Below are 23,794 nucleotides of genomic sequence, written 5' to 3' on the forward strand. Positions count from 1 at the left end.
TAGTGCGTGGGATGGGCCATTTGGCTATGGCCTCAATCTTGGCTGGTTCTGGTCGCTGTTTCCCACTTCCCACCCAATGCCCTAAATACTGAACCGCTGCTTTGCCCACGTGACACTTGTTTGGGTTCAGGGTGATTCCGGCCTGGTGGATCCTGTCCAATACTGTTTCTAGGTGATTTAGATGCTCTTCCCATGTCGCACTGTAGATGGCGATGTCGTCCAGGTAGGCACAAGCATAGTCCTGGAGACCATCCAGAAGCCGGTCAGCCAGCCTTTGGAAGGTCGCCGGGGCATTCTTCATCCCGAATGGCATAACTCGAAACTGGAATAATCCGAACGGGGTGACAAATGCCGACTTGGGAAAAGCGTCAGGACTAAGGGGAATCTGCCAGTAGACTTTGCATAGATTGATGGTGGTCAAATACTTTGCCCCCGCCAGCCGGTCTAACAACTCATCCACACGCGGCATGGGGTATGCATCCGTCACTGTTTTCTCATTGAGCTTACAATAGTCTACACAAAACCATGTAGTCCCATCCTTCTTGGGCACTAACACTACGGGGGATGCCCAGGGACTGACTCTTCAATGACCCCTAAACGCAACATCTCTTGTATCACTTGTCGCATCCCCTTTCGTACAGACTCAGGGACGCGGAAGGGGTTTTGTCGCAGGGGGGTCTGATCCTGGGTCTCAACCTTGTATTGTGACAGGCGAGTGTACCCCGGTCTCTCTGAAAACATCCTCTGTCGCAGCCTCAACAACGCCTCCGCCTGCTGTCTCTTCCGGGGGCCTAGGTCTTCACCCAAGTGTACCTGGTCCCATGTTTTAGACTGAGTCCTTTCCCCTAAGACATCCGGCAAGGGAAGTCCGGCTAAATCCTCTGTTTCAGGTGCACAGATGGCCACTACCTCTTCATGGCACTCCCGGTAGGGCTTCAGCATATTCACGTGGAACATGCGGATAACCCTGGGGTCGTCACAATCGGCGACATTATAGGTTGTGTCGGCTATTTTCCCCACTACCTGGTAGGGCCCCTGCCATGCAGCTTGAAACTTATTCTGCTTAGTGGGCTCTAACACCAGAACCTTCTGTCCTATTTCGAAAGTGCGCTCTCTGGCCCTCCGATAGTACCATACGCGCTGGCGCCGCTGTGTCGCCTACAGGTTCTCACGTACAACCTGGGTCAGCTCCTGTAGGCGGTCCTGGAATTCCAGCATAGGGTACAATAGGTACCCCTTCTATGAGGCCCTCCCCTTCCCAGTGTTCCAGCACTAAGTCTAGGGGTCCCCTTACCCATCTCCCGTATACCAGCTCGAACGGGGAGAACCCCGTGGATTCTTGGGGCACCTCCCGATAGGCAAACAGGAGGTGTGGCAAGAATTTCTCCCAGTCCCCGTAGGTCCTGGTAAAAGTCCCAATGAACTGTTTTAATGTCCCGTTAAAGCGTTCACAGAACCCACTGGTTTGCGGGTGGTACGGGGCGCTTCTAATGGACTTTACGCCGCACAGCTTCCACAGTTGGTTGGTCACCTCTGCTGTAAACTGGGGACCCTGGTCCGAGATAATCTCCCGGGGAAATCCAACCCGTGAGAAAACCTGGAGCAGGGCGGCCGCCACCGTCTCTGCCAGTATGTTAGGTAATGCAACCGCCTCTGGATACCGTGTGGCATAATCTACCACTGTCAATATATACTTTTTCCCGGACGGACTGGGTTTGGCTAACGGCCCTATCAGATCGACCACTACTCGGCTAAATGGTTCCTCCACAATGGGGCGGGGGCGTAATTTGGCCTTGCATCGATCCCCCCTCTTGCCAATGCGCTGACAACTGTCACAGGTCTGGCATTACTGACGAACATCATAGGTTACCCCCGGCCAAAAGAAGTTTTGTGTCAGACGATGCCTGGTGCGATTGACGCCGAAGTGCCCGGCTAAGGGTATATCATGAGAGATGCGCAGTAGCTCCTGCCTATACTTCTTGAGAACTACCAGCTGTTTTATAGTGGGGCTCGTCCCTGTGTGGTGCTGCTCTGTGATCCGGTAGAGGAGTCCCTGCTTCCATACAAACTGTTCCCCTTCCAGTACTCCTCTCCCCAGCTGTACCTTCCCACGATATCCCTCTAATGAAGGATCCTCAAGTAACTCCCTCTTAAATTCCTCTGGGGTGGCCCAAGAAATGTGTCTGGCTATGGGAATACGTGCAGGGCTGGGATGTCTTACCTGGACCTCCTCTGAGTGTGATTCCGCCTCCGCAGCTCGAGCTTGTCTCCGGGTGGTCACAGGATAGGTCTCAGCCAGAGGGGCCACCGAGAATGCAGACAACATGGGCCCCAAGTCATTTCCCAGCAAGACGTCTGCAGGCAAATCCTCCATCAAGTCGACCTCAACAAGGCCATCCCCGACTCCCCAGTTCAGGTGAATCCTGGCAGTGGGTAGTCGATATAGCTCCCCCTGCTACACGGACTGCCACTGCCAGGACAGTCTTCTCTTGGTCTCGGATGAGATGAGGCTTCACATGGGTCAAAGTTGCCCCAGAATCTTAGTCCCTGCATACGTTTCCCATTAACCCACACGACCTGTCGATGCTGTTGTCGATTATCTGCCCGGGCTGCCTGCATGGGGTCTACTTCATGCAGCACTTCCTCCATCTCTTCCACCCCTTGGTTAATCGTAGCCCCCAATGCCGGGTCAGCTTCGCCTTGGTAGCAGTGTACAGCAGCCCGGCTGAAGGTAGCTGTTCCCGCCTTTGGCCACTGGGTATGCTGAGTCCGGTTGGGGCATTGTCTTTGCAGGTGGCCCAGCTGACGGCAGGTGTGGCATCGCGCCCCACGGGGACTCTGGTAAGCCGGGTTTCTAGCTGGTCCCCCTACAATCTTCGGTGGTTTGGGGCCCTCCAGGTCCATGGGCGGGCCTGTCAGTATCTAGTCCTAGAATCTGTTTTTTCTTGCCCTTAGACTTGCCCTTAGTTAACATGGATCTTGATGTTTCACAAGTCGGCCATCTTGCTTCCTGCCAAAGCTGTATATAAAGCCAGCACCTGTTCTGTTTCATTGCTTGAGTATTATGTTTTGGACTTTGTGCCTCTGCAGTCCCAAGCCTGGACTTACTATCCCTGTTGGTCCTCTCTTAACGGCGGAGTCCTCCGTCAACCTGCACGTCTGGATCCCTGCCTGCTGATCGAGTGATTGCTGAACACCTGACTTCAGAAACCTCTGCCTGACTACACCTGCGGTGAAGTAAGAACTCCAGCCAGCTGGTGTGTTCCTCCGCTCTGCAAGAGTCTGTGTCTTGTGCCCGCATTGCTCAGTGACTTTGAATGCTGTGTCGCAGAGTATCAACTCTGCTATAACCATTTATCAGATTGACTGAACATTTATCTGGACTTATATGCTATCAGATTACTAATACAATATTGCTTGCGCAACCCATTGTGTCTGCAGTCTCTTGACCTAGCCACTGGTGTCCAGTTGTCTCCACTAGTATCGTGACAGGATACTCAAGCCTTAAAAAATGGATGCCGCTGGGTCAGAGACTTTAGAAGTGCGTGTTAAGAAGCTAAATAATATCACTGCCACTGTACACGCTGAAGTGCAGACATGGAAGAGCAGAATAGAAGGCCTAGAGGGGCAGACTAAATATGATATACAAGTGCTCAGTCAGACCCTTCAGGAATTGCGTGGCCGAGTTGCGGCTCTGGAGGCACAATCTCAGGCTTCTGTTCCTACCATCCCCAAACTACCGCCATTTAGGTTTGGTGGCGACCGAGACAAGTACCGTGGGTTTCTGAACCAGTGTCGTTTATACTTTGCTGCACATGTCACACAGTTTCCTACAGACCGATCCAAAGTATTGACTATCATCATGTTGCTGACAAATAAGGCCCTTGCCTGGGCAAACCCTCTGATAGAATCACAGGATGCATGTCTGAATGACTTCAATATGTTTATCGCCGCCATGGGGCAGATGTTTGACGATCCGAACCGTGGCCTTACAGCTGAGATGGCCCTGCTGAATTTGCGTCAAGGTAAACGCCCAGTGACTGAGTATGCTATGGATTTTAGAAGGTGGGCTCAGGACACCACCTGGAATAGTGCAGCGAAGTACTCAATATTTAAGAAGGGGTTGTCCAGTTCTATCAAGGACGAGCTTGCACGTGCGGAGGCTCCCACTGCTCTAGGTGATTTCATCAAGCACGGTATTCGCCTAGACGCTCGCATCTCCGAACGAAAACTAGAAAGGTGGTCTGAGATGAACCACAGCAATAAATCGCTTCTTCCTTTCCTTCCTAAGGAGAGTCCGGACCCAAGTCCCCAGGAGTCCACACCTGAGCCGATGCAGGTAAATTCCCTACGAAGTCGAGTAAGTGACGAACGGAAGGAATTTCGCTTCAAGGAGAATTTATGTTTTTACTGTGGGAAGTCAGGACATTTTATTATCAACTTCCCCAATCGTTCTCGCAGAACAACCGCAGCCGTGGTAGAACGCGACTTCTCCGAATCATATTCCATGACTTCCGAATCAGGGCCACCCGAAATTGCAGCAACCGCTCCAGATTATGACTTTTCAGATATGAACTCTGTTACATCCGAAACGATACTACCCATCAATGCTGTTATTCTATCTTCTGCAGTTTCATACCCTTGCAATAAGAAAAAAAATTCACATTGTTACCTTCCTATCAAGATCTGGATTGACTCCCGTTGGGTGAACAGTTCCGCCATGATAGACTCTGGGGCTAGCGGTAACTTCATGGACACTTCTTTTGCTAAGGAATATGGAATCCGATCACAAAGAAGAGTGTCTTCAATTCTGATGGAGACTGTGGATGGGTCCCCTTTGACCTCGGGGCCCTTAGACCAGCAGACTGAACCACTGAAGGTCCTCATGGGAGATGATCACCAGGAGAAATTGCCCTTCCTTCTGATTTCCTCTCCACATTTCCCTATTATCTTGGGTTTACCCTGGCTGCAGGCTCAAAATCCCATCATTGACTGGGAGACTAAGAGATTGCGCTTCCCAGCTAAAGAGGTAACTTCTGAGAAATCGACTGATCCATCTCCGGCCAACCCATCATCGGACCTAGAGTTACCGGCAGTTTATAAAGAATTTTCAGATGTGTGCGATAAAAAGACTGCAGATAAATTACCACCACACCGCTCTTATGACTGCCCAATCGAGCTTCTGCCTGCTGCTACCATTCCTTTTGGTAATATTTGTAACAACCCTGCTGGCATCACGGCATGGCCTCCCATCCCCAGCGCACCAACTTACTTTCTCCTTCAAACCATGCTGTGAAATCTGTCTGTTGCCAGCCCTGAGCTCCATGTGCTATGCCTCTTGTTTTCCTGCTTGCTCTCCATGTTTCCTGACTGTGTGTATAGGGGGGCGGCGCCTGAACTCTCTGGTTCTTATGCGGTCTGGGTGCACCTGTGTAATCTGTCCCTGACCAACCACCTGGAGCCCTTGACTATTTAGTTTCACCACTCCCACTGAAACATTGCCTGAGCAATGTCTATACTCAGTTAGTATTCCGCTGCTGAGCTAGCCAGGCCCTGTTCTGTTTGTCTCCTTCTCTGGAGGATTCTCTAGTCTTGCTTTGTACCCTGTCTGCCTGCCGGGAGGCTGAATATCCTGGCCCCTGAGTCTTTGTCCCTGTGCCTCTGTCTGAACTCAGTCTTACCTCTGTCTGTCAGTCTCCTTGTTTGTGGTTCCTTCCCTGCCGTGTCTTTCCTTGTGTCCTCTTTATCTGTGGATCTGCACGGCTCCCTAGCCGCTCTGTCTGCACGGCTCCCTAGCCGCTCTGTCTGCACGGCTCCCTAGCCGCTCTGTCTGCACGGCTCCCTAGCCGCTCTGTCTGCACGGCTCCCTAGCCCCTCTGTCTGCACGGCTCCCTAGCCCCTCTGTCTGCACGGCTCCCTAGCCCCTCTGTCTGCACGGCTCCCTAGCCGCTCTGTCTGCCCCGCACTCCTGCGGCGCTGCCTGCTCCGCACTCCTGCGGCGCTGCCTGCTCCGCACTCCTGCGGCGCTGCCTGCTCCGCACTCCTGCGGCGCTGCCTGCTCCGCACTCCTGCGGCTCTGCCTGCTCCGCACTCCTGCGGCTCTGCCTGCTCCGCACTCCTGCGGCTCTGCCTGCTCCGCACTCCTGCGGCTCTGCCTGCTCCGCACTCCTGCGGCTCTGCCTGCTCCGCACTTCTGCGGCTCTGCCTGCTCCGCACTTCTGCGGCTCTGCCTGCTCCGCACTCCTGCGGCTCTGCCTACCTACATCTCCTGTGTGAACAGGTCCAAACCTGTTCTCTCATATACCACACCTTCCTGCCTAGATCCATACCTGCATCTCCTGTGTGAACAGGTCCAAACCGGTTCTCTCATATACCACTCCTGCTTGCCCTGTGTCTCCAAGCCGTGTCCGCTTGCCCAGTGTCTCCAAGCCGTGTCCAGTGTCTCCAAGCCGTGCCCGCTTGCCCAGTGTCTCCAAGCCGTGCCCGTTTGCCCAGTGTCTCCAAGCCGTGTCTCCAAGCTGTGCCTGCCTGCCAGTGTACCAAGCTGTGCCTGCTTGCCCAGTGTCTCAGCCTGCTTGTCACTCGCACCTGTCCAGGTGTCCTGTTCCCGAGTGGGATCAGCAGCCACAGCCAGACACCACCCTGGAGTGGCACCCGGCAGCTACCTGCCGCACAAGCCTGACCTCACCATCAGAGGCTCCAGTGAAGACCAAGGTAGCTGTCGCAGTCACGCCCCTTCCAGGGTAGTCTGGTCTGTGGCACAGTGGGGCCACAACCCCCGGCTCGCGCCATTCAGCCAAGGCGCGAGCGTGACAATATTTATCCACTGTCCGGTCCTGAGCTCAAGACTCTCAAAGAATATATTGACGAAAACCTGTCTAAGGGGTTTATATGCCCCTCATCCTCTCCAGCCGGTGCACCCATCTTTTTCGTTAAAAAGAAGGATGGATCCCTCAGACCCTGTGTTGATTACCGGGAAATTAACAAGGTAACCATCAAGAACCGCTACCCTCTGCCATTAATTCCGGAGCTTCTCGAGAGAGTTCGTCAGGCCAAGGTCTTTTCAAAATTGGACCTACGCGGGGCATACAATCTAGTCCATATAAGACCTGGAGACGAATGGAAAACAGCATTTAGGTCTCGATATGGACACTTTGAGTATTTGGTCATGCCATTTGGACTTTGCAATGCCCCAGCAACGTTTCAACATCTCGTAAATGATATTTTCAGAGACATTCTTGATATTTTTGTCGTAATCTATTTGGATGACATTCTGATTTTTTCTAGCTCCATGGAGGAACATCAGCAACATGTCAAGACTGTCTTGCAGCGGTTGAGGGAACACCAGCTGTACATCAAGCTGGGGAAATGCGAATTTCACAAGTCGGAGATCCAATTCTTAGGTTATGTAATTTCTCCACAGGGTCTGAGTATGGATAACAGCAAGATCAAGGCGATTCAGGAGTGGCCAATCCCCAAGAACGTCAAAGAGGTCCAACATTTAATCGGGTTTGCTAACTTCTACAGACGTTTCATCAAGAACTTCTCTGACATCGTCTCGCCCATCACTCGGTTGACACAGAAGAAGACAGCATTTATTTGGTCCCTTCATGCCCAAGAAGCATTCTCTCGGCTCAAGACCGAGTTCACGTCAGCACCAGTACTGATCCACCCTGACCCGGAACTCGCCTTCATTATTGAAGTGGATGCCTCAAACTGTGCCACCGGGGCTATACTGTCCCAAAGAACAGGTGAGAAGAATTTACTTCATCCTTGTGCTTTTCTTTCCAAGCGACTGTCTCCTGCCGAAAAGAACTACGATGTAGGAAATAAAGAATTACTGGCTATCATCGCCGCCTTCAAGGAGTGGAGACATCTTCTGCAAGGAGCCTCACAGCCGATCGTGGTCCTCACGGATCACCGCAACCTTGAGTTCATCAGGTCAGCAAGATGCCTGACCCCACGGCAGGCCCGCTGGAGTCTTTTCCTTAATCAATTCAATTTTACAATCTCTTATAGACCAGGTTCTCGCAATGGAAAAGCAGATGCTCTATCCCGGATGTTCTCCACTGACGCTGTTCCAGATGCTCCACCTAAGACCATACTTTCTGATTGCAATTTTGTAGGAGTCATTCAGAATCAAGATTTGCTGCAGGTCATCAAAGAAGCTTACAACTCTGATCTTTTCCTGTCTCAGCCATCTGATGAGGTAAGCCTTCTTTTTAGGAATGGAGTTTGGACCCGGGAACGGCGCCTCTACATTCCTGAAGCCATGAGGTTAAGAGTGTTGAGATTGGTTCATGATTCCAAGGTTGCAGGGCACAGAGGAATTCAGAAGACTCAAGAATTCTTATCTCGCTTCTTCTGGTGGCCAGGTTTTCGGAAGGATGTCCAGAAGTACGTTTCATCTTGTGAGGTATGTGCCAAATTCAAGGTTCCACGTGCCTCCCCTACTGGTCTGTTACAGCCTTTGCCGGTGCCGTCTCGCCCGTGGGGATCCATTTCTATGGACTTTATTGTAGAACTGCCCCTTTCTGAGGGAAAGAGTACGATTTTGGTGGTGGTCGATCGCCTGACCAAGGCGGCCCATTTCATCCCTTGTTCCGGTTTACCCTCTGCGAAGGACACTGCTGACCTAATTATCCAGAACATCTTTCGCCTGCACGGGGTTCCGGATGAAGTTGTTTCTGACCGTGGAGTTCAATTTACTTCAAAGTTTTGGCGAAGCTTTTGTTCAGCATTAGGCATAGAAGTTAACTTATCTTCTGCTTTCCACCCACAGTCCAACGGGCAGACAGAACGTACCAACCAAACACTAGAGCAATACCTTCGCTGCTACGTTTGCCATTTGCAAGATGATTGGGTAAGGCTACTCCCCTTGGCCGAATTCTCTTATAACAACTCCCAGAGTGCCTCCACCAAACAGTCTCCATTCTACGCTAACCTGGGATATCACCCTAGCATTCTTCCCAGATTACCGGTAGATACATCTTTACCAGCAGTTGCCGACAGGATCTCTTCACTTCAACAGAACCTTGAACTTCTGAAAGAGACTTTGGGTTCCGCACAAGAGAGGTACAAGAATGCAGCTGACAGATTTCGCAAACCAACACCAACATTTAAGGTAGGAGATTTAGTCTGGTTATCTACAAAAAATTTAAAGATGAAGATCCCTTCCCCTAAGTTGGGACAGAAGTACATCGGTCCTTATAGGATCAGTGGCCTGGTAGGTGCTGTTGCATGTCGCTTAAAACTCCCAAGAACACTGAAGATACATCCTGTCTTTCATACTTCTCTACTAAAGACTGTAGTACCAAATCCTTTTCCAGGACGTTCATCTCCTCCTCCTGATCCCGTTCTTGTGGATGGTCAAGAGCAGTTCATCGTTGAGAGGATTCTGGATTCAAGAATCTACAGAAATCGACTGCAGTATTTGATTAAATGGCAAGGCTATTCCTCAGAGGAGAATTCCTGGGAACCCGTGGATAATATTAACGCCTCCCGACTGATTGAGCAGTTCCATCAAAGGTACCCTGGCAAGCCTGGTTTAGGGTCGTCCGGAGGCCGTCCGTGAGGTGGGAGTAATGTCAGTATCTAGTCCTAGAATCTGTTTTTTCTTGCCCTTAGACTTGCCCTTAGTTAACATGGATCTTGATGTTTCACAAGTCGGCCATCTTGCTTCCTGCCAAAGCTGTATATAAAGCCAGCACCTGTTCTGTTTCATTGCTTGAGTATTATGTTTTGGACTTTGTGCCTCTGCAGTCCCAAGCCTGGACTTACTATCCCTGTTGGTCCTCTCTTAACGGCGGAGTCCTCCGTCAACCTGCACGTCTGGATCCCTGCCTGCTGATCGAGTGATTGCTGAACACCTGACTTCAGAAACCTCTGCCTGACTACACCTGCGGTGAAGTAAGAACTCCAGCCAGCTGGTGTGTTCCTCCACTCTGCAAGAGTCTGTGTCTTGTGCCCGCATTGCTCAGTGACTTTGAATGCTGTGTCGCAGAGTATCAACTCTGCTATAACCATTTATCAGATTGACTGAACATTTATCTGGACTTATATGCTATCAGATTACTAATACAATATAGCTTGCGCAACCCATTGTGTCTGCAGTCTCTTGACCTAGCCACTGGTGTCCAGTTGTCTCCACTAGTATCGTGACAGGGCCCCTAGTGACCACCTTTGATCCGGACAACTGCGGCCTCCTGGCATCATAGTGTTCATCGGCCAGACGAGCGGCTTCCTCAAGATTCGTTGGCCGCCTGTCCCGAAGCCATTCCTGTGTCTCGGGGTTTAGTCCATTAAAGAATCGTTCTAACAGGAAGAGCTGGAGGACGTCCTCCTTAGTGGTTGCTTGGCTCCCTTGTACCCACTGTAGCAGTGACCGCTGTAATTTACAGGCCCATTCAGTGTGGGTATTGGTTACGCGCATTATAAGTCCGCGGTACTTTTGGCGGTAAGCCTCTGGTGTCAGCGCATACTGGGCCAAGATCACTTCTTTGATCCGCTCATAGTCCATACAGTCCTCATCAGGTACCGTGCGATAGGCGTCCGCTGCCCGGCCTGTCAGCTTGCTGGCCAGAATCTGAACCCGTTCCTCCGGCTTCACTTGATGAAGGGCACACTGCCGCTCAAAGTCCTGCAGAAAGCCATCAATGTCTTCCTCTGCCTCCCCCAACTGTCGGAAGGCATTATACTGGATCTTTTTGTGGCTTACTGTTGAAGGTACCTGGTCGAAGGCCAGAGCTCCCCCTGCTCGCTGACTCTCCTCTCTCCGCTCTGCCATCTCCATTTTGGCCAGCTCCACTTTGGTCCGCTCTGCCATCTCCATCTTGGCTAGCTCTATCCTGGTCCGCTCGGCCATCTTTTCCTTCAGATCAGTACGCACATCAGCCATCACCTCTTGTATGATCTCTACTGCAGGGTTTAGGCCATAGAACGCCAGTCTGTTCTTTACCTCCCACTGGAATTCGGTCTCCTCCACATTCACATTGGGGGGCGCTGCACTGTCGTGTTCCATGATGGCTGCTATCAAATCCGCTTTTGTTTTGTTGCTGGCGATCAACCCTCGGGCTTCCGCCAGATCTTTTAATGTAGTCCTCTTTAACTTCTGGTAGTTATTTTCCATTCATTCCTTTCCTCCTGTAGAAGGGGTATCAAATCCCGCTGTCTGCCACCAGTGTAACGGGGTCTACCCAAGCTGGGGTACCTCTTTCAGTACCACCCCGTATTTTCGGAGGTCCTCTCTGCGTTGGCTGGAGTCTGAATGAATGACGCTGGCTGGAATTCCTTGGTTACATGGGCGCATATAAAAGATCACTGCTTCTCCACGTATTTCCAGTCTAACAACACTTTACTCACAGGACACAGAATATATCACACAGATACAGAGGGCAGGCCAATAGAAAAGCGGCAGGCCAGACATGCATTACAAAAGCCACAGGTGGCCGGAGCCTACCGATGTTTACTGTCGGAATTACAAAGGTGGGGGGGAGGGCGGACAAAAGGAGAATATCGTGTCCCCTCTGCCCAGTGACGCAGCCTGTGGGCTGATGCATTAGGGACATGCATCTCACATAGAACCTATTATACATACATATAACTGCACAACATATTCTGGGTGCTGAGTGGTTCTGTAACACGTAACACTGGGGATTTATTCTGACAGAATTTTATAGGCTGAACTGGATGGACAGATGTCTTTTTTCGGCCTTGCTAACTATGTTACTATGAGGTGGTTGCCTGCACTACAGAGGGCACTGCCAACACTGTCTTCATCCAGTCTGCTCATTGAGGAAGGGCTGAAGAGGAGGGGGATATGGAGAGTTGTCCTTCTGGTGGAGACAGTGAAGTCTTGACTGTTGGGAGTCAGGCACACATGGCTGACTTTAGGTCACTCCATGACCCTCACATTATATATCCAAATTGCCTCTTCAGAGAGAAAGAGGACTTGAACTCTATAGCGCCACCTGTTGGTAGTAGAGATCCTATAAGTCACAATCAACCCTTTAACGAGTCTTGTAATATGACTTAGGATAAAAGCCAAATCAGAATCTCAATTTGCAAACACGGTGTTTCGGGCTATTGGCCCTCGTCAGTGCAAAGTATGAGAACTGATTTGGCTAGGCGAGAGGCTCTGGACTGAAGTCTAAGGGGTAAGGTCTCTCCTTGTGGAGAAACCTTACCCCTCACATTATACTCATTTTGGCCAACACTAATTACTGGTTGTTCACCCTTTTCAAGCCACACAACAAGGAGAATTTTCCATTTCTTTTTCCTGTGGCGGGAAAGACTTAAAATTGTGCAATACCAGAATGCCCTAGTCGAACAATTAATACAAAAATTCCAATCTGCCAATTCTTGCGGCAGAGGTCATAGTTCCTTAGGCAACCAAAAATGATAGATGAAGGAGACACAAACCAGGTTCACAAACGCAGGGGAACACTATCAAAGGTCTGGGACAGTTTCATTATACCCTCCCAACACCCAAACCCTGACGCGCGGGTGGTCTGACAAGGAGGGAAAAGTTTTGGAATATGGTGAAGGAGTACCTTGCCGACCGTACCAGCGTTCTCCATGATTCCTTTGTGCTGTAGAACTATCGGGTATCCGAGCTGGACATGTGTCATGAACGGTCCTTCTACGCCTTGGAGGTGCTGGCCTGCACTGCATCTAGAGTTTAGTCAGAGTGGGTTTTAGTGCCGCCGGGCGCATAATAACGGATAGGCGCATCCACCTGTCAACTCAAAAGTTGCTTTTTTCTGGTTTATTCCCATGCACCACTTCCTACCTGAAAAATTGTATATGGTACATGGTTTCTTCTTGTTGTCCTCCTTCACCATATCAACAGGGTCATCATGCGGCACATGCTCCAAATTTTAGAGGGTCATCAGGCGGCACTCACTACAAATTTTTAGAGGGTCTGTATGATGCCCACCTTCATAATTTTTACAGGATGTGTATGAGGCCTACCTCTACAATTCTCTCAAAAGTGAAACTCATATATTAGAGTCATTACACACAGAGCGATCTATTTCACATGTTTATTTCTGTTAATGAGAACCCAAAAGTCATTATCTCAGGAAATTAGAATACTTTATAACACCAGCTTGAAAAATGACTGTAAAATCTGAAATGTTGTCCTCCTGAATGTATGTTCAGTAAATGCACTCAGTACTTGGTCGGGGCTCCTTCTGCATCAATTACTGCATCAATGCGGCGTGGCATGGAGGCGATCAGCCTGTGGCACTGCTGAGGGGTTGTGGAAGACCAGGTTAATTTGATAGCCGCCTTCAGCTCGTCTGCATTGCTGGGTCTGGTGTGTCATTTTCCTCCTGACAATACTCCATAGATTCTCTATGGGGTTAAGGTCAGGCGAGTTTGCTGCCAATCAAGCCCAGTGATACTGTTGTGTGTACACCAGGTATTGATACTTTTGGCCATGTGGACAGGGGCCAAGTCCTGCTGGAGAATGACATTTCCATCTCCAAAAAGCTTGTCGGCAGAGGGAAGCATGAAGTGCTCTAACATGTCCTTGTAGACGGCTGCGCTGACTTTGGTCTTGATAAAACACAGTGGACCTACACCAGCAGATGACATGGCTCCCCAAACCATCACTGATGGTGGAGACTTCACACTAGACCTCCAGCAGCTTGGATTGTGGCCTCTCCACTCTTCCTCCAGACTCTGGGACCACGATTTCCAAATGAAATGCAAAATTTACTTTCATCTGAAGACAACACCTTGGACCACTGACAACAGTCCGGCTCTTCATCTCCTTGGCCCAGGTAAGACACTTCTGGCGGTGTCTATTGGTCATGAGTGGCTGACACAAGGAATGTGACACTTGTAGCCCATGTCCTGGATACGTCTGTGTGTGGTGTGAAGCAATGACTCCAGCAGCAGTCCACTCCTTGTGAGTCTCCCCCAAATTTTTGAATGACCTTTTCTTATTTCCTCTTTTGCTACGTCATGTACTGCAGTCACAGCTGACGGGGAAAGATGGTGAGAGATCTCCAGGCTATTAAGGGACGGAGGAGGTGTTTTTAGATTTTTAATTTTTCCTTATATACCAGTCATTATCTTTGAAAGAATGTTTCCTAACATTTTTTCCTGTAAAATCCATTTTATTTTTGGTTTTGTACGTTAAATTGTCAGACCGTAAAAAGTGACCTAATTCTCTGACAAAATTGTTTCCAGCAACGACCTGGGGTCAGAGATGCGTGCACGCGTCTTCCCCATGATGTACCCATTCCATTTGAGCGCTGTTTCCATCCACTTTAGCGATTTTCCTGCTTTTGTCCCAGCCCTCTGGGTAGAGTCTTCCCATTGACTTGCATTATATTGTGTCTCGAATCGAGCTTATCCGATTTTTCTGTGGGCAGCTATTCTTTAACATGTGTGTAGGATAATTTGATTATTTGTTATCTAGCAAGCAATACCATTTACATGAGGCACATCAGTATATTTACCGAATTTTGCGGTTTATAAGACGCACCCCAAATTTTGATGAGAAAAATAGGAAAAAAACTTTTTTTTTTTAATAAAATGGTGATGCTTCTTACAATCCAGGCATCTTATTGCTTACCGAGGGTGGTGGCTGCAGTGGAGTGGGTTCCTTGCTGGTGGAGGCAGGAGTGGGGTGATGCTGCGGACCCCAGACTGGGAGAAAGGGGATTCGGTGGTGCAGGCCGCAGTGGAGCAGGGTTGCAACTGGAGGAGGCAAGAGTGGAGCTGCGAGTGTTCGGTGGTGAGGGGGCTCCACCGACATTTTGTGAAAACTCAGAGCCCCCGCACTGTTAACGATGTGGTGGACTCTGGGAAAATGGCTGCCGGAGTGGCGCATGTGCAGATGGAGATCTTAGTGCCGAGATCTCCATGTGCGGCCACTTTCCTGGAGACATCACGTAGAGGCAGGCGCGGATGGAGATCTCGGCTTTCCTCTAGTGAGAAGCCGGATCTCGGAAGAATAGTGGCCGCTATATGCCGTCGCGCTACCGCTCCCCCACTGTACCACCACCGCAGGACCACCAACAAACACTGCAGGACCACCACAACACCCCCAGCTCCGGGCCCGCAACATTGACTCCTCGGTAAGAACAGTGTTCGGTTTATAAGGCGCACCCTCATTTTCCCCCTAATTTTGGCGATAATAAAAATGGCATTTTATAATCTGAAACATAAACGGTATATTCTCTTGTATTTGAATCATTGGGCGTTTACCGCTTCCCTGTTCAAAGAGGCACGTTTGTTTTTAATGTTTCGACCTGTAGGTATATTTTCACACGTGATATTTGGATTTAATTATTCACTTTTTAGGATATTCATGATCTTCGTAGAACTGTAAGTCATATTCTATGTTTAGTGTTATCCACGACAAACCTTCTTATTCAAGGGGCATTTACGGTATACACTTCTCTCCATGCAGCCTACAATCCCAACCTGTTAATATTTCTCTGAGACTTGTAGTAAAATAACATGTTAATAACAACTGATGCAACTGACTAGTCGAGGCATTCAGTAAGATCAGCGGATTTCATGCCAAGTTCATTTCCTCCGTTGGACATTAGGGAGGATGTTTTCGGTAAACTCGGTCTGTAAATTATACAGGAGGAACAAAACACGGAGTTTATGAAAGGCTCTTACCATTCACCGACACGGATAAGGGTTTTTCAGGTCCACTCATCGTAACACCGTGACTTTCCTGCAAGCATCCCACATGAAATAGGAGACAAAAAAATAAAATCTAACAGCAGTTTATGTCATATAAGCTGACGGTGAAAAACAATAGAAGTCATGAGTCAATATGACCAAAAGGAAGGATCTCCTAAAGTGACTATCAAGACAGAATCAGAATTCACCCACGGCATTGTGCTGTTATTTCCTTCTACACGGCAGGACTGTACATTCATCCTCACTGAATATTATTGGCGTCCAATTTTTTTGAAACGTAATATAACCTTTTATGAAGGCAGAAACCATTTGTAGCCTCTAGTGAACCCAGCAGATACGGCGCCTACAGTCCACTGCTGCTGGAGGTTAGTAGAAAGCTTCATTACATTAATATGTAGAGGATTTCCATAAACCTCAGCTCCATCTACCTGATGATCCAGGAGGACATTCTGCTTCTCCTCTGGATGATCCTGGGAATACAGAGGACTGGGACTTCCCTCTGGTGGATTTCTCGGGCTGGACTCATCTATAGGAAATATACACAGTGACTGAATACATCGTCTACAGGTGATGACCAGATGATGGGGAGTCCAGGTGACCTCAGACCCGGCCTCTCCTCTATAATCAGTACAGTCTCCTCTTACCCGGAGATGTGAGGTGCCGGTGACCCTCCATCATGACGTCCTTATACATTTCCTTGTGACCTTCTAGATACTCCCACTCCTCCATGGAGAAATAGACGGTGACGTCCTGACACCTTATAGGAACCTGACACACACAATGATCCGCCATTAGCAGACCCCTCCCCCGGCGTTATTATATAATGTCCCAGCATTCCCGGCAGCGCTCACCTCTCCGCTCAGCAGCTCAGTGATCCTGTGGGTCAGTTCTAGGATCTTCTGCTCATGTATCAGTGAATGAGGTGGAGGCTCGGTGAGGTCACTCGGGGTCCTGCTCCGTCCTCCTGACACACGGGGGGTCACACACTCCCCAGACGACGTCTTCACTACTGTGTGATCCTGTGTATGAGGAGACGCCGATCACTATATCTATTCTAAGGATCCTTCACCTTTCCTGTCATTTCCCTGCTTTATTCCTAGAGATCAGAGTGATGTGAAGCTCTCACCTCTCCAGTGATCCAGTAGATCATCTCCAGGGTGAGGTCTAATATCCGAGCAGCCATGTGGCTTCTGTCCTGCTCCAAACTTGCAGGGTCATTGATTGAAAGTTTCATCATCTATCAAAAAAAAAAAAAAACTAGCAGCAAAGGAACTCAGAACATCACTTCATCTTCTAGACCTGTCCTCTGCCTTTGACACATTCCACCACTCTTTCCTATTACAAACTTCTTATCTCTTAGTATCACAGGCTCAGCCGTCTCCTGGGTCTCCTCATTCGTTAGTAAATGAACATTGTGTCTCCCATTTAGACTCCATCTCCATGTCTTGTCCCTTTTCTGTTGGAGTCCCTCACGGCTTTATTGCACCCCTTACTCTTTTCCATCTTTACCTTTGTCCTGGAACAGCTCATTAGATCTTATGGCTTTCATTACCACGTGTTCAGTTGATGAGACTCGGAATCACCTCTCTGACCCAGATGTCCCAACATCCATCAGATATTTCCTTCTCCATCTTTGTAAAATTAAAAAATTTTTTCCACTGACATGATTGTTGGGAGAGATAAGGATCCGGCATGATCGATTCCATACTGCCAGTATTTTTTACTCTGAGAGATAAGCCGTTGCCAGAAGAGAGGTAGAGTGAGCGCTCCTGTATATGGAGAGTTGGGCGAGATAACTACCGGCCATTATTTGACCATCAGCCATGTAAAGTGTATGTGGGGGGGGGACTTAATCTTCAAGTTTTGTGAAGGAAGATACCAGGCACAGTATGGTACATAGAGACTTCTATAACAAAGACATTCCAAAGATTAGACAGAGGCAGCAACAGCACAATGCGGAAGGTCAATCTTTCAATATAAAAACTCGAGTTTAATAAACAGTGGAGTCCAAAGTAAACTGCAGAACAGAAGAATTATCCTCATCAATCTGGTCACGCCTTAGTTTGATGGGAGGGCTGAAGACTTCCCTTCCTTGACCCCCCCCCACTCCTTGTTTATTTTATATTAGTGAAAATATTTTTTATACATATAAAGTGATTTCCCCCCATCCAAACATAAATAAACTGTGGGTGGTTTATCACATCTTTGGGAAGCGTAGTGAAATTCCCTAGCCACACCCAGGCCTGATTACTGCCACACAAGATGTAAATCAAGAAACCACTTAAATAGGACCTACCTGACAAAGTGAAGTAGACCAAAAGAACATCAAATGCTAGATGTCATGCTGTAATCCAAAGAAATTCTGGAACAAATGATAAACGAAGTCATTTAGATCTATCAGTCTGGAAAAGCCTATAAAACTTCTAAAGCTTTGTGACCCCAGCGAACCACAGTGAGAGCAATTTTTCACCAATGGCGAAAACATGGAACAAAGGTGAACCTTCCCAGAAGTGTCCGGCCGATCCAAATTACACCAAGAGTGCAGCAACAACTCATTCAAGAGGTCACAAGACCTCACTTGCCTCAGTTAAGGTCAGTGTTCATGACTCCACCATAAGAAAGAGACTGGGCAATAATGCCCTGCATGTCAGAGTTCCAAGACGGAAACCACTGCTGAGCAATAAGAACATAAAAGGCTCATCTCAGGTTTGCAAGACAACATCTTGGTGATACCCAAGACTTTTGGGAGAATACTCTGTGGACTGAAGAGATAAAAGATGAACTTTTTGAAAGGTGTATGTCCCATTACATCTAGCATAGAAGTAGCACAGCATTTGAGAAAACAGAACAAGTCCTTCATGTAAAAAAGAAAAAAAGAAATGACAAATCCAAAAATAACCTCCCCCTTCATACATCTCTGCCCTAATCTCCTGACACCTCCTCAAACATAACCTCCAGTATATAACCTGTCCTCGCTATACATCGCTGCCCTAATCTCCTGATACCTCCTCACACATAATCTCCAGTATATAACCTGTTCTCTCCATACATTTCTACCCTAATCTCCTGATACCTCCTCACACATAATCTCCAGTATATAACCTGTCCTCGCTATACATCTCTGCCCTAATCTCCTGATACCTCCTCACACAACCTCCAGTATATAACCAATCCTCTCCATACATCTCTGCCCTATTCTCCTGACACCTCCTCACATAATCTCCAGTATATAACCTGTCCTCTCCATACATCTCTGCCCTAATCTCCTGATACCTCCCCACACAACCTCCAGTATATAACCTGTCCTCTCCATACATCTCTGCCCTAATCTCCTGATACCTCCCCACACATAATCTCCAGTATATAACCTGTCCTCTCTATACATCTCTGCCCTAATCTCCTGATACCTCCCCACACATAATCTCCAGTATATAACCTGTCCTCTCCATACATCTCTGCCCTAATCTCCTGATACCTCCTCACACATAATCTCCAGTATATAACCTGTCCTCTCATACATCTCTGCCCTAATCTCCTGATACCTCCTCACACATAATCTCCAGTATATAACCTGTCCTCTCCATACATCTCTGCCCTATTCTCCTGACACCTCCTCACATAATCTCCAGTATATAACCTGTCCTCTCCATACATCTCTGCCCTAATCTCCTGATACCTCCTCACACATAATCTCCAGTATATAACCAGTCCTCTCCATACATCTCTGCCCTAATCTCCTGACACCGCCTCACACATAATCTCCAGTATATAACCTGTCCTCTACATACATCTCTGCCCTAATCTCCTGATACCTCCTCACACATAACCTCCAGTATATAACCTGTCCTCTCCATACATATCTGCCCTAATCTCCTGATACCTCCTCACACATAATCTCCAGTATATAACCTGTCCTCTCCATACATCTCTGCCCTAATCTCCTGATACCTCCTCACACATAATCTCCAGTATATAACCTGTCCTCTCCATACATCTCTGCCCTAATCTCCTGATACCTCCTCACACATAATCTCCAGTATATAACCTGTCCTCTCCATACATCTCTGCCCTAATCTCCTGATACCTCCTCACACATAATCTCCAGTATATAACCTGTCCTCTCCATACATCTCTGCCCTAATCTCCTGATACCTCCCACACATAATCTCCAGTATATAACCTGTCCTCTCCATACATCTCTGCCATAATCTCCTGATACCTCCTCACACATAATCTCCAGTATATAACCTGTCCTCTCCATACATCTCTGCCCTAATCTCCTGATACCTCCTCACACATAATCTCCAGTATATAACCCGTCCTCTCCAAACATCTCTGCCCTAATCTCCTGATACCTCCTCACACATAATCTCCAGTATATAACCCGTCCTCTCCATACATCTCTGTCCTAATCTCCTGATACCTCCTCACACATAATCCCCAGTATATAACCTGTCCTCTCCATACATCTCTGTCCTAATCTCCTGATACCTCCTCACACATAATCTCCAGTATATAACCTGTCCTCTCCATACATCTCTGCCCTAATCTCCTGATACCTCCCCACACATAATCTCCAGTATATAACCTGTCCTCTCCAAACATCTCTGCCCTAATCTCCTGATACCTCCCCACACATAATCTCCAGTATATAACCTGTCCTCTCCATACATCTCTGTCCTAATCTCCTGATACCTCCTCACACATAATCCCCAGTATATAACCCGTTCTCTCCATACATCTCTGTCCTAATCTCCTGATACCTCCTCACACATAATCTCCAGTATATAACCCGTCCTCTCCATACATCTCTGCCCTAATCTCCTGATACCTCCTCACACATAATCTCCAGTATATAACCTGTCCTCTCCATACATCTCTGCCCTAATCTCCTGATACCTCCCACACATAATCTCCAGCATATAACCTGTCCTCTCCATACATCTCTGCCCTAATCTCCTGATACCTCCCCACACATAATCTCCAGTATATAACCCGTCCTCTCCATACATCTCTGCCCTAATCTCCTGACACCTCCTCACACATAATCTCCAGTATATAACCTGTCCTCTCCATACATCTCTGCCCTAATCTCCTGATACCTCCCACACATAATCTCCAGTATATAACCTGTCCTCTCCATACATCTCTGCCATAATCTCCTGATACCTCCTCACACATAATCTCCAGTATATAACCCGTCCTCTCCATACATCTCTGTCCTAATCTCCTGATACCTCCTCACACATAATCTCCAGTATATAACCTGTCCTCTCCATACATCTCTGCCCTAATCTCCTGATACCTCCCCACACATAATCTCCAGTATATAACCTGTCCTCTCCAAACATCTCTGCCCTAATCTCCTGATACCTCCCCACACATAATCTCCAGTATATAACCTGTCCTCTCCATACATCTCTGTCCTAATCTCCTGATACCTCCTCACACATAATCCCCAGTATATAACCCGTTCTCTCCATACATCTCTGTCCTAATCTCCTGATACCTCCTCACACATAATCTCCAGTATATAACCCGTCCTCTCCATACATCTCTGCCCTAATCTCCTGATACCTCCTCACACATAATCTCCAGTATATAACCCGTCCTCTCCATACATCTCTGCCCTAATCTCCTGATACCTCCCCACACATAATCTCCAGCATATAACCTGTCCTCTCCATACATCTCTGCCCTAATCTCCTGATACCTCCCCACACATAATCTCCAGTATATAACCCGTCCTCTCCATACATCTCTGCCCTAATCTCCTGACACCTCCTCACACATAATCTCCAGTATATAACCTGTCCTCTCCATACATCTCTGCCCTAATCTCCTGATACCTCCCACACATAATCTCCAGTATATAACCTGTCCTCTCCATACATCTCTGCCATAATCTCCTGATACCTCCTCACACATAATCTCCAGTATATAACCCGTCCTCTCCATACATCTCTGTCCTAATCTCCTGATACCTCCTCACACATAATCCCCAGTATATAACCTGTCCTCTCCATACATCTCTGTCCTAATCTCCTGATACCTCCTCACACATAATCTCCAGTATATAACCTGTCCTCTCCATACATCTCTGCCCTAATCTCCTGATACCTCCTCACACATAATCTCCAGTATATAACCTGTCCTCTCCATACATCTCTGCCCTAATCTCCTGATACCTCCACACACATAATCTCCAGTATATAACCTGTCCTCTCCAAACATCTCTGCCCTAATCTCCTGATACCTCCCCACACATAATCTCCAGTATATAACCTGTCCTCTCCATACATCTCTGCCCTAATCTCCTGATACCTCCCCACACATAATCTCCAGTATATAACCTGTCCTCTCCATACATCTCTGCTCTAATCTCCTGATACCTCCCCACACATAATCTCCAGTATATAACCTGTCCTCTCCAAACATCTCTGCCCTAATCTCCTGATACCTCCCCACACATAATCTCCAGTATATAACCTGTCCTCTCCATACATCTCTGTCCTAATCTCCTGATACCTCCTCACACATAATCTCCAGTATATAACCTGTCCTCTCCATATATCTCTGCCCTAATCTCCTGATACCTCCCCACACATAATCTCCAGTATATAACCTGTCCTCTCCATACATCTCTGTCCTAATCTCCTGATACCTCCCCAAACATAATCTCCAGTATATAACCTGTCCTCTCCAAACATCTCTGCCCTAATCTCCTGATACCTCCCCACACATAATCTCCAGTATATAACCTGTCCTCTCCAAACATCTCTGCCCTAATCTCCTGATACCTCCTCACACATAATCTCCAGTATATAACCTGTCCTCTCCATACATCTCTGCCATAATCTCCTGATACCTCCCCACACATAATCTCCAGTATATAACCTGTCCACTCCATACATCTCTGCCCTAATCTCCTGATACCTCCCCACACATAATCTCCAGTATATAACCTGTCCTCTCCATACATCTCTGCCCTAATCTCCTGATACCTCCCCACACATAATCTCCAGTATATAACCTGTCCTCTCCATACATCTCTGCCCTAATCTCCTGATACCTCCCCACACATAATCTCCAGTATATAACCTGTCCTCTCCATACATCTCTGTCCTAATCTCCTGATATCTCCCCACACATAATCTCCAGTATATAACCTGTCCTCTCCAAACATCTCTGCCCTAATCTCCTGATACCTCCCCACACATAATCTCCAGTATATAACCTGTCCTCTCCATACATCTCTGCCCTAATCTCCTGATACCTCCCCACACATAATCTCCAGTATATAACCTGTCCACTCTATACATCTCTGCCCTAATCTCCTGATACCTCCCCACACATAATCTCCAGTATATAACCCGTCCTCTCCATACATCTCTGCCCTAATCTCCTGACACCTCCTCACACATAATCTCCAGTATATAACCTGTCCTCTCCATACATCTCTGCCCTAATCTCCTGATACCTCCCACACATAATCTCCAGTATATAACCTGTCCTCTCCATACATCTCTGCCATAATCTCCTGATACCTCCTCACACATAATCTCCAGTATATAACCCGTCCTCTCCATACATCTCTGTCCTAATCTCCTGATACCTCCTCACACATAATCCCCAGTATATAACCTGTCCTCTCCATACATCTCTGTCCTAATCTCCTGATACCTCCTCACACATAATCTCCAGTATATAACCTGTCCTCTCCATACATCTCTGCCCTAATCTCCTGATACCTCCTCACACATAATCTCCAGTATATAACCTGTCCTCTCCATACATCTCTGCCCTAATCTCCTGATACCTCCACACACATAATCTCCAGTATATAACCTGTCCTCTCCAAACATCTCTGCCCTAATCTCCTGATACCTCCCCACACATAATCTCCAGTATATAACCTGTCCTCTCCATACATCTCTGCCCTAATCTCCTGATACCTCCCCACACATAATCTCCAGTATATAACCTGTCCTCTCCATACATCTCTGCTCTAATCTCCTGATACCTCCCCACACATAATCTCCAGTATATAACCTGTCCTCTCCAAACATCTCTGCCCTAATCTCCTGATACCTCCCCACACATAATCTCCAGTATATAACCT

General features: G+C 47.9%; 1 protein-coding gene across 1 annotated transcript in view; it reads right to left on the reverse strand.

The window, feature by feature from the left end:
• LOC141051397 (uncharacterized) overlaps positions 1-23,794 on the reverse strand; it is a 39,565-nt gene that overhangs the window by 10,764 nt on the left and 5,007 nt on the right. Inside the window, exons 2-7 of the mRNA XM_073548346.1 lie at positions 17,969-18,034; positions 16,799-16,909; positions 16,524-16,691; positions 16,317-16,440; positions 16,101-16,198; positions 15,646-15,703 (exon numbers count right to left, since the gene is read on the reverse strand). Of these exons, the coding sequence (XP_073404447.1) occupies positions 15,646-15,703; positions 16,101-16,198; positions 16,317-16,440; positions 16,524-16,691; positions 16,799-16,909; positions 17,969-17,998 (589 nt within the window). The 5' untranslated portion in view covers positions 17,999-18,034. The remainder of the gene's footprint in view (positions 1-15,645; positions 15,704-16,100; positions 16,199-16,316; positions 16,441-16,523; positions 16,692-16,798; positions 16,910-17,968; positions 18,035-23,794) is intronic.

Source organism: Dendrobates tinctorius, unplaced genomic scaffold, assembly GCF_039654945.1.
Source record: "Dendrobates tinctorius isolate UK_male_01 unplaced genomic scaffold, ASM3965494v1 ptg000157l, whole genome shotgun sequence".
Classification (NCBI taxonomy): Eukaryota; Metazoa; Chordata; class Amphibia; order Anura; family Dendrobatidae; genus Dendrobates; species Dendrobates tinctorius.